General features: G+C 36.3%; 1 protein-coding gene across 2 annotated transcripts; it reads left to right on the forward strand.

The window, feature by feature from the left end:
* Positions 1 to 495: 495 nt before the first annotated feature.
* On the forward strand, positions 496 to 11,113 carry TYRP1 (tyrosinase related protein 1). Of its 2 annotated transcripts, XM_027883737.1 has the most exons (9): positions 496 to 626; positions 660 to 681; positions 1,183 to 1,652; positions 4,353 to 4,675; positions 5,984 to 6,188; positions 7,172 to 7,339; positions 8,867 to 9,046; positions 10,140 to 10,286; positions 10,826 to 11,041. In XM_027883737.1, exons 3-9 carry the CDS (start codon positions 1,274 to 1,276, stop codon positions 11,029 to 11,031), a joined length of 1,608 nt encoding a protein of 535 aa, XP_027739538.1. In that variant the 5' UTR covers positions 496 to 626; positions 660 to 681; positions 1,183 to 1,273; the 3' UTR covers positions 11,032 to 11,041. The 2 variants fall into 2 exon arrangements, with proteins under 2 accessions (XP_027739538.1, XP_027739539.1); XM_027883738.1 differs by having other exon boundaries at positions 613 to 661; positions 10,826 to 11,113.
* Positions 11,114 to 12,009: the final 896 nt, after the last annotated feature.

Genomic DNA, 12,009 nt, shown 5'->3' on the forward strand with positions numbered 1-12,009 from the left:
ACTTTTTTCATTTCAGAGATGGTTTTTCTCTGTTTCTTTGTTTCATTACCTCTCTACTTTTTTGTTTCATAGCACCTTCTCAGAACTTAATATTTTGGGAAATTTCAGTATGATCATTGCCTACTTATTTTAGCATCAAAATAAGTAGGTCAAATAAAAATTGTAAATTTGAGATTAGAGTGTTTCATTTTACAAATTATATATCTTAGTCACTTACTTCAGGCTGATCTTGAAAATGCCATCTGAAGAATTTTTTTAAAGTATCTGTTAAATGTGATTTTCCCTAGTGTTCTTTGTCTGTTTTCAAGTGACCCTTTCTTTGCAAGTAATTAAAAATAAAAAAAAAAAAAAAAATTAAACCTTCACATTTGTTCTGTTTTGAATTCAAGTATTTGTCTCTGACCTTTGCTAAAACTTGTAAAATCACAAGGAGATAAGCATGAAAGAAATCATGTGCTGTTCAAGTACTTAAAGTCCAGAGAAATGCAGTGAAGTAGAAAGGGGATTAATAGAGGAAGGAGTGTGAGGCCAAGCCATACTGTGTTGGTAGAAGAAGGATTAGCAATCAGACTGAACCAGGAGAGAATTTAGCTGTGCTTATTTTGGCTGAGACACAGCCACAGGACGTGAAGAGATAGAACAGGATCCCAGCAGTGGAGAGGTACCAGGAAGAGAGAACAGGTACAATGCATGCAGCAGTGTAACTTTGTCTTTTGATCAAGCTGTCATTAGAAAACAGCAAGGGATTACAGAGGGGAACTGCTGAGTGGAGAACAAGATACACTAGTTAAATTCAGAAAAGAAAGGCATGAACCAGGGGGAGGGTAGGGAGGGTGAAAATAAAAAGTTCAGAAAAGTGGTGCCTTAATCGAGTTTTAGCATTTTGTGGTAGTGAAGTAAATCTGACCAGCAGGTGTGCATTATGAATGAACAATTCACAGGAACTCAGAAGTCAATGAGCAAATATAGATCTACATAGTTACTTTATCTTGTGCTGGTAATTAGAAGAGAAGAACATTAGTGTCTGTGGTCAGAGTTTTTTGCCTTTCCAGATAGTGTATTGAAATGTAGAGTTAGAAAGAATTTTCTGGGGTAGAAGGGGTAGCCTACAGAACAGATTTGTATCGCTTGTTTTGATTCTGCTCTCTCTCTCTCCCTCTCTCTCCCTCCCTCTCTCCCTAGAGGGAGCTGGGTGTCCCATCACAGGAGAGAAAAGTCAGCGTGTGTGGACAGCCAGCTCTTGCAACGAGCCGGCTCTGCTTGACCTGCTGTCATGCAGACCCCCACGCTGCTCTTCCTTTCCCTGCTACTACTTAGCATGTTGGACCAAGCTGGAGCTCAGTTCCCTCGTCAGTGTGCAACTGTTGAGTCCCTGCGGAGTGGCATGTGTTGCCCAGACTATTTCCCTGTGTTTGGGCCAGGTACTGACCGGTGTGGTGTGTCCACGGGCAGGGGCCGGTGTATACAGGTGACTGTGGATTCACGCCCACACGGCCCACAGTACATCCACGACGGGAGGGATGACCGTGAGCAATGGCCCATTCGCTTCTTCAACCAAACCTGCCGGTGCAATGGTAACTTCTCTGGCTACAACTGTGGGTCATGTCGACCAGGCTGGACTGGACCAACCTGTAGCCAACAGATTAACATAGGTAAGAGCATCAGCAGTATGAGGTGAAAATTGCCTTGTCAGTGCTTGTTTCTAAATGTACCCGGCATGTTTCTCCTCCTTAAAATACAAAATATCTCTTAAATTTCTTTAGAGAAGTTATGTTACTATAAAGTCTATTAAGGCAGGTGCTGGATGAGCTGTACAGCTTGTGTATCAAGTACTTATACTTACTGCCCAATAAAAGAAAGAAATGAAACAAAAACAAAAACAAACAAACAAAAAAAAAAAAAAGAAAAAGAATTATTTGAAATTACTTCAGAAAATAAATATCTTAATTATTTAAAAGCGTATAGACATGGATATGTGCTTGTGAATATGTCTGGGAATAATACATATCTTGCTGTGTTTAATACCTTGTGACTACTTTAAATGTGACAGCAACTCTTTTCATTCAAAATTTCTTAATATGTTTCTAAACTATGTATCTGGCCCTATAAATTTTTACTTACTTAGTTGCTGTCAACATCTTTAAAAGCATTGAGTCACAGCTATGGACTGTTCAGTTGAAGAAATGAATTTTTCTAAAAGTACTCCAATTTCAGTTTAGTCCCAAATATCAGTAAACAAATGACTAAATTTTTTTGAAATGGAGATGAAATCCTTGCAGGAAAAATGTTGAATACTGTAGATAAATTGAAAAAGGGGAGATATCCTTATTCTCAAGTCAAAACCATCTGAATGAATGAGATTTCAGCCTTTACTTTCAAACTTTCACACTTTTAAATTTAAAGGTATTATTGAAATCCTGTGAAATCCAGAAATCCCCAAATGAGCTATGGGTTCTTTTGACATGAGAAACAAGAGGTTTCTAGCACAAATGTACAGTGCAGAAACAGATATCAGCACTGACATTATTTTCACCAGATAGAAAATGCTCCATGAATATGAGTACGTGTTCCTACAATGGCTAACAAAGCACTGCTTACTAAATCAACATTTTAACAAAAGGATTTCTTAAAAAAAAAAAAAAAAAAAAAAAAAAAGAAACCAAAAAAAAAACACCTGTAGGCTATAGGAAAGATCTTAGGGATCGTTTTTTTTCACCCTTTCAACTCCAAGAAGCCAACTAGAAAGGAGAAACAGTGACTCGTGAATTGGATCTTCTAAGCCAGGTTGCACTCTCTGGTGTTCTGGCCTGTTCTCTCTTACAGAGATGATAACTGAAGAATAACCAAGCAATAAATGTTAACACACACAAACGTAGCAATGCAAATCTAGAGGCAGGCAAAAAGCAGATTTAGCTGATTTTCTAAGGTATACAAGAACACTTTTACTTTTCTCTCCTTTACTAGTCAGTAAAACCCTAAAGAAATCAAATATATCATGAATGATAACATGAGTTAAAAAAGATTAAATTAGCTTTTTATTATGTTTTAAGTTTTCTCTCTTGACCATTCTTAGCCCTGGGTCTATCTGCTCAGATTTTAAAAATAATTACTGGATTGCTGTTGGCATATCCATACTAAATAGCTGTCAGGTGCACTTTGGTGTCTTCAAATTTTCTCAAATCATGACTAATTTTAATAATAGTCACAATTATTTCGTGTGGTTCAGGCACATACTTTGAAAAAGAAAAATGTTAAGATACATACATAAATCAAAATTAGATGAATAAATGTAGTTCACTACTTAAAACACCACCAAAAAAATTCTTTAGTGATGATGGCTAGCATATTTCTTCAGTTCTGCAAAACAGAAAGGCATGTTTCAAGATACACAGTTCTTAGAAGAAATTCATGTTTCACAAAAGTATTTATTTAAAGTTCAGAAAAACCAAAATAGCCCCCACCAAATCAACTTTGTATAGTGAAATGTATTTCACTTGTATTCTTCATATGGATTCATGCTGAAGACCTGTTGCTTCTTGTGTCAACATAATCTATTTCTCATTTGGACAATCATGGATTTTTACAATATTTTTTTATAATGAAAATTAGTGCATGTTGAAGAACAACTGTGAGGACTTCTAGCTGCATCTTATTCTAAACTTAGACTGAAATCTTCTTAGACCAGGTGAAAGAGGGACTGAGGTGATCTGAACTCTGTTCTCCTTGCTGAAATTCTGGTATTTCAAAGAGTCAGTTTTCTTCCTTGTTTCACTTTCTCTATGTGGATAAGGATATTTTTAAATTATTTTGAGTATACTACTAAAAAGGACTAATATATGTTTATTGTTAATAACTGTGAGTGATTCACAGTAATTCACTGGTAAATATCCTATTCTTCCTGCAAAATTTCAAGCATAAACAATGCACTTCTTCACTATCTTGCCGAACATTAGAGTTTCTGATTATTATAAATTGCTTTATAGCATTCATTTCTTGTGGAGTGCTACCACAGGAAACCTTAAGTATATTGGATGAAGTTCTGAAAGGTTTGTATGACAAAGCATGGTCTTTGTCTTTAACAGAATTGAAAGATAATCTGTAACAGTACTTCTAAAAGCACTAACAGCTCAAAGTTTGGGTCTTTATTTTTGTTTGTTTCAGCCTTTCTCATAATAAATAACTTTTTCTATTTATGCTCAGTGAATTAATCCAATTAAAAAAAAAAGAAAATAAAAAAAATGAGTTCTTGAAGAAAAAGGGAATTACACAGAGATATTAGGAATACAAAAAATTAGTTCTGTGAGTTCAGACTTGAGTAACTTTAGTAACTTGCTTATTCTGTATTATCACAGTCAGAAGGAATCTTTTGGATCTAAGTGCAGAAGAAAGAAATCGTTTTGTGAATGCCTTACACCAAGCCAAGGTGACAATCCACCCTGACATTGTCATTGCCACACGAAGACGTGAAGAAATATTTGGACCAGATGGCAACACACCACAGTTTGAGAATATCTCCATTTATAACTACTTTGTGTGGTCTCATTATTATTCTGTGAGGAAAACTTTCCTTGGTGCAGGGCAGCAGAGCTTTGGAGGAGTTGATTTCTCTCATGAGGGACCAGCTTTTGTCACATGGCATAGGTACCATCTATTGCAGCTTGAAAGAGACATGCAGGTGAAGTTCATGTTACTGTTGATTCATGTGTTCATGCTATGTTTTGTACCATTAAATAACTCATCTTTGTATTACAATAGACAAAAAAAATGATAGCAGCTTCTTCCACATGTTGAAATAATTCCGCTTCAATTTCAGCAACTCACTGGGTACACTAAATTTAATAAAGTGCATTTAGACAGTCATTTTTATGGAGATTCTAAAAATAATATTTTAATCAGAGCAATTACATAAAAATCTCTTGTAAAAATGCTTATAAGACATTTTATTGGACCAACAAAGTTATTTCAGAGGGTATTTTTAATCTAAAGGTCGTGATTCTTGAAGAAAAATAAACAAATCAGCAGAAATTTTACAGAAAGAAAAAATGGAAATAGCTTGAATATATACATATAAAAATAATATATATTATATATAAATAGCAGAATCGTATTTTATTTGCATAACTGGTTAGAAAAATTAGTGATTTGTTAGATCCTGTTCCATAATTCAGCAGCTCTTGTTTCCCTTTTCTTATGCAGACCTACCAATAAATAAAATGCAGCATTTTATTTATCATCATTTATCATCATTTACCATCATCCTTCTTAAAAAAGCAAGAATTAGATTTTCAAGGTCAAGATTAAATAGCGCCTGAAATCACTTCAGTATTTTCACCAGCTTTAATGGCTTTAATTTAGACTGAGACACAAACTCCCTTCCAAAGAATATATTTGACATCAGTGTCATTTCACTATGTGGAAGCCGTGAGAAGCTCTATCTCTTTGTTATTTAATATATATTCTATTTATGTCACTAGACTTGACCATTAGTTAAAGTAATTTGTTTTGCTAACTCCACAGCTGCTCAACTCCAATCTGTACTGGAACCAAATCATGACAATCCGAAGAGCCAGTACCCCTATTCTTTACTTTTCCATCAGTCATTTCACAGTTATCTTAGTTGCTGTGTGTGCTACAAACACTGCTCTTCCTTACAGGCCATTAAAAATGTTTTGAAAATGGGTTCTCAGCATAAATTTCTGTTTCTTAGTACTCACAGTATGACTTCATGGAAGAGGTACTCAATGAAGGAGATCTATGACTCAGTTCTGAGTCATAGTCTGACTCTCTGTTCTATTGAAAAAGGTATCAGTGTAAAAAAACACCAAAAAGTTTTACATAAATTTTCCATAGAGTTTCTCTCCTCTATGAGGCAAGCTTCTGATTCTTACTAAGATGCATTTAACTGTTTTTAACATCATTCTGGCAGTAAATATTACAGCTGTCTGTATCACATATGTAATAACACTATATTTATGTGGTTTAGAACATGCTGCAGGACCCCAGTTTTGGATTGCCCTACTGGAACTTTGCAACAGGACAAAATACTTGTGATATCTGCTCAGATGACTTGATGGGAGCTAGAAGCAATTTTGATGTCACTCTTATCAGTCAAAACTCAATCTTCTCTCAGTGGCGAGTGCTATGTGAAAATGTAGAAGACTATGAAACTTTGGGAACCATCTGTAACAGTAAGTATGAATGATGGAAGATATCTGGAGAGAAAATACTCTTAATAATAATAAATAAATAGAGTACTTTACATTGCAGTGTCTTTTCCCAATAAAAAGTCTTAAAGAGATTTTTTAATATTCTTAAATATTCTTAATATTTATATAAGAATATAAATACATAAATAATACATTACTAATATTTCATATTCTTAGTCTTTAATATTCCTATTATCCATGTTCCATCATCTGTTTTGCAGTGAGACACAAAGCAGTTCAAAATTAGATCAGGAGCTTGTAGCAGGGGAAGAACAAAATGCTTCCCTTCCCTTCTAATGGAGTATTTATTCAGCCTCTGCACTATAAATAACTAAATCTGCCAATGTAATTTCTTAAATGAAGCATAAGTGTTCTTCTGACTACCCCCTTATCACCTTCATGGCATTCTGCACCTAAAATGCGAACATCTAGCAAATCCCCATTTTAACTATGGGCAGCATTTCTGAATGTGAGTAACACTGGATTCTACCACACCTACCCAGACTAAAAGAGTTTTAAAAGTCCCAGTAAGTTTCTTGTACATTCATCACCTTTAAGCCACAACTCAGCATTGTCATGGAAATAAGGGACAAAAATAGGAAAAATCCCACAATATTGGATTGGTCATACACATAAGCAACTACAGTCCTTTCCCCAGCTACTCTGTCAGGATATCCTCAAAACTGGTCCTTAGTCTCATCAGGAAATCACATGGAAAATCTATAGAAGACTTCCACAAAGCACTTAGAGAACAACAAACTTCAGTAAGAGGCTTCTAGATGTTTTTTTTACATCCTGGTGCAAAAGTTCCAGAACACAGGACTACATGAAGATTCTTTGCCTGACACAAGGAACTGATCCATTCATTCAGTGTAAAGTCATTTGTGAGGGATTTTTTTCATCATGGTTCAGTCATGCAAAGGATACTTTCTGTACATTGTTTCCTCTCTTCCCCCCATCCCCAGGCACTGAAGGTGGTCCCATCCGAAGAAATCCTGCTGGAAATGTTGCACGACCTATGGTACAGCGTCTCCCAGAGCCTGAGGATGTTGCCCAGTGTTTGGAAGTTGATGTATTTGACACTCCTCCTTTCTATTCCAATTCAACAGACAGTTTCCGTAACACAGTAGAAGGTAAACATGGCAAACAAAAAGACTTGTAACAACTTCAAATAAGTCAAGAAGCAGGCCTGGCATTTTTCCTACCAGAAGTATGAGTTTGGAGACAGGCTATTAGACACTAAGAACACATTGTTCTCAGCATAGAGTATTAGCTTAGCATTAAGTGGAAATAAGCTCTGGGTAAATTGCTTTATAGCTATAGTTTATACCTCTTAAAATGTGTGAAAACCTCAAAAATCTATTACTGGCATACCAAGCAGAAATGAGCTGAAATCAAGTTCTTGAAACACAGTTAATAGGTTGCCATTGCTGCAAATAGGCAGTCCTTCCCTGCAGATTGATTCAGCTGTGTCTTTAAATGAGGCAAACATATGCTTCTAGCAGTTATTCTTGTATCTGAATTAAAATAAATAAAAGAAAGCAAAATAAATTGTAAGCTTTGGTAGTACTTAGTGCAGTGGTATTGAGGTCTGGGTACAGGATTTATTGCTAAACAGGTTAGTCTTACTCTCTGAACCATAAAACTCTGTTCCTCTATAAGCTTTACACATTTAAAATTAAATTTTCAGTCACTGGCATTTGAGCAGCATATCCCCAACAGAGAAACTAGCCTAAATATTTGATTTATGCTGTTCAGCCGATATCCTGATAACTACTTCTGTACTTTATTAACGCCTATTTTGTAACAGGAAGAGATTACAAAGTGACAGTTCAGACCCCTGCCAGACCTCCCATACATACTCTGTCTTTTTTAAAGAAGCGTAACTCCTGCTATGCAGAGGATCTGCTCCCTTCTCTTTCTCTTGAAGAACAAAACCAATAAAATGAAACCAACCTTCTAAGTGTATCTGAAAGTTCTGAATGCTTACCAAGTGTGACAAATGGGCTATCAATACCTAGGTATCTAAATACGGCTTTAGGCAATTAACTGTATGTATCCCTCTCTGGAAAGACTGGCCAAAGCTTGAAAACAGGAGGACTTTTCATGACGTTTCAGATCCTGACACCTGACCTGAGGTATGATGTTTTGGGCACTAACAAAGTTACAGAGGCACTATCTGCACTGAAAAAAGTAAAAACAGGGCATGTATTCCCAGTACACATGGAAATGACGTATGGAAGCTTAACAGCTGGCTCATTAGAATAGATGCAAAAATATACCCACTTTAGTCAGCAAATAAAAACCACGTGCAACTATTTTAGTTATGCTGAAAGATATGTTAAGGCCTAAATATATACCTTTATTTTCATGCTGTTGTGTTTTATTTTGTCCATTTTTCCATTAGATCTCAGCAGCCTTGCATTCCATATTCTCAGCATTCTTTTGTAAGGGATATTTTAATCTGAAAATTATGCATACCAGGGACATTTCTCAAATGCCAGTAGGTAAAGGATTAGCTAACCATTTATTTTAAGCAAGGCAACACAAAAACATGAAACCCTTTCAGAGAAAAAAGAAGTGTTCATCTGGGAGTGCAGCTTCCAAACAAAGTCTTCACTGGAATTTTTTTGTATTCCTCTTTTTTTTTGCATATTCAGGGTATAGTGATCCTTCTGGGAAATATGATCCAGCAGTTCGAAGTCTTCACAACTTGGCTCACCTATTTTTGAACGGAACAGGAGGGCAAACTCATTTATCACCAAATGATCCCATTTTTGTCCTCCTGCACACATTTACAGATGCTCTTTTTGATGAGTGGCTGAGACGGCACTCTGCAGGTAAGATGTTCTCATGGGCAGAGGCAGGATGGGTGGTTGTCAGCGTAACCCTGAAAGGACATTCCATTGTCTTGTGGATGAAATACTTATGTTTCTTCTTGTCAAAGAAGAACAGATGCCATATAGATTCATTTTTACCACATTTGCAATATATTACCAGTATTCCATAACCATCTCCATATATTTCTAAGGGATGATCACTGTTGTTGTTCTTACTTCTTTAACTCCAAAAAGGATACATAAAAGTAATAAGGGAGAAAGGGAAAGAGATGGGGAAAGGGAGAACAGAAGGAAGGAATTGCAATGAAGGAAGAAAAAAGAGAAATAAAGAAGGAAGGAGACTGGCATCAGTGTACTAGAGAGAGAATTCTGTATAACACTGATGTCCATGCGTCAGTCTGCACAATGCAGCAACTGTATTCCTTTTGGAATAACCCATCCCCCTCTTCTTTCTTCTATAGAAGACAGCTGTTGTTGCACAACTGAGACTTCTTTGTGTAGCTTCCACAACAACCTACCTCATGTAATTTTCCCACACAGCTCTCAGAGAGCAATTGTATCCCCTTGTGGTACTTGCATGAACTATCACAAGGTTTTGCATCATCTTATCAGCATGGATTTTGTTTTTTTTTATTGGTAGGGTTTGTTTGGTTTTTTTGTTTTAATTTAGCTTTCTTTGGATTTAACAAAGTGTTGCAAAAAATTCCACTGGAACTTACATTAGCTGTCTTCTGGAATTGGATGAGAGAGCTGTTCATCACTGTTACAATCAGGCAAAATTAGAATTTCCCAGTTCTCCGTGTATACATATCTCTCCTTTTCCATATAAGAAGAAATTAAAAGCCCAACATGGACAAAAATGTTTACAGTTTACTAATGACTTCTGTTAAAAAACAGAGATATCATTAGTGCCCTTGTTTTTGCACTGTGCAGAGCCCTCTGCTCTGTATGGATTGCAATGGAAACCCAATCCTCCTGGAAGAGCTTAAGTTAGGGAAAAAATGAGGTACTCAAATCCTGAGTTGGCAAAAAATTAGGTAGGTCAAGTTACTTTGATTTTGTTTACAGAAATATGATTTGACTTTAAATATAGATATCTCAACATATCCGCTGGAGAATGCCCCTATTGGACATAACCGACAGTACAACATGGTACCTTTCTGGCCTCCAGTTACCAATAATGAAATGTTTGTTACTGCACCAGAGAACCTGGGATACAGTTATGAAGTCGAGTGGCCAGGTAATCTGTGATATCTAGATACTTTTTCTTCCTTTTTTTCGCATTATGTTGCTGTCCCTTTAAGTTTATGCATCATATAACAAAGTTGTTCAAGTTTCACAAACAATACTTGTTGTCTTCATAAAGGTTTTTTCCTCATTTCTGCCTAACTTTTCAAATGTGTGTTTGGCATTTAGTATAGGTACTGATCATAGATTATTTCAGCATGAGGTTCCCACTATCCACTTCAATTTTGGGAGAAGTTCTCATTTGGATCTTAACCTTGCAGAAGATCCTTATTCCTATATCATATGCCTTCATTAAATCAAAACAGAGAATGCAAATGCCTCACAAACCAGAGGGAAGTAGAAAGGTCCAGAACTGCCTTTAGAGTGGAGCAAGATGGACTGAATTTTCTCACATATTATCAAACAAAATTTAAACTAGTTTATTCCATGGCTCACTGAACGGATGCTGAGCCTTGGTTTGTCCCTGTGACATTTATCCATATACTTGGCATTTACTTTTAATAACTTTCTCTTTCTTTTTAATTCCTGTAGGTCGGGCTCTCCGTGTCACAGAGATGATAACTATAGCAATAGTGACTGCACTGGTTCTTGTTGCAATTATCTTTGCTGCTGCTGCGTGTATTGTACGTGTCAAGAAAAATAAGGATGAGTTGCATCAGCCTCTTCTTACTGACCAGTATCAGCACTACTCAGATGATTATGATGGTGTACCAACACCAAGCCAGTCTGTTGTTTGAAGAGATGACACTTTTTTGCATCTGACTGAAACTGTTTATTTTTGCTGTATTTCATAAATGGTGGTCATCCATCTGCTTTAAAATAAAGAGCATAAACTGTCAGTTGTCTTGATATGTTTGCTTCAGGCTTCACTTCCTCTTTAATCACACCTAAGCATCAATAAGTCACTTTTGCAATGATGATTGTGTTGATTTTAACAAAATTCTTCAAGGGTCACCTGCAAGCCTTCACCATGCTTATTTCTGTAAAATCTGGTAAAATTTAGTTGACTTGACAACAGCAAATGCCATGTGACTTTACCTAACCTTTATATCCAGAATTTTTTTACGAGGTACTTTTATGAAAAGGTCAAGTCTAGAACAGGATAGAAGCTGAGTACAAAATACAAGTCAACACCCTGGCTAAGTGACCAGAAATGTGTTACAAAATACAATTGACACCTTGGCTAAGTGAGTAGAAATGTGTTTCAGTATAGCCAGCATACCAGACATGGAGTTAAAATGAAATTTTGAGGGGAATAGTATATCTGAAATCAACTTTATTCACAAAACACAGTTTTGAACTCATTGCTGTTTTTAGGTTGATCTGTGAAAACAGATTCACAGTTGAAGCCACTCCAGTATTTGGACACTTCAGCTCTATGTTCAGACACAACTGTCTGAAAGTGCATTCATTTAAAAGGATAGCTGGCAGTAGCCTTCGTTTTATTTTTATTTTATTTTTTCACTGTCATTCCTCTCCTCTCTCCCACTCTCCCCTTAGCAGGGTATTCTCCCCAGCAGTGAGAGACTTGGCTTCAGTTGCCTCATGCTGGAATTTAAACCCACTCTTGTGCTTTGAAAAAAGGGCCTAAGCATCAGGGTGCAGAATACATTTGGAAAAATAGCCTTAAGCAGCTGCTGTTGAATTTATTCAACATAAGCCAACAGGACAGTAACAAACTGATTCCCGAGCTAGGGCTTGAGGAATCTGGCTTG

The sequence above is a fragment of the Empidonax traillii genome, unplaced genomic scaffold (assembly GCF_003031625.1).
Source record: "Empidonax traillii isolate 1590-97213 ecotype Southwest subspecies unplaced genomic scaffold, ASM303162v1 scaffold133:size1091145, whole genome shotgun sequence".
Taxonomy (NCBI): domain Eukaryota; kingdom Metazoa; phylum Chordata; class Aves; order Passeriformes; family Tyrannidae; genus Empidonax; species Empidonax traillii.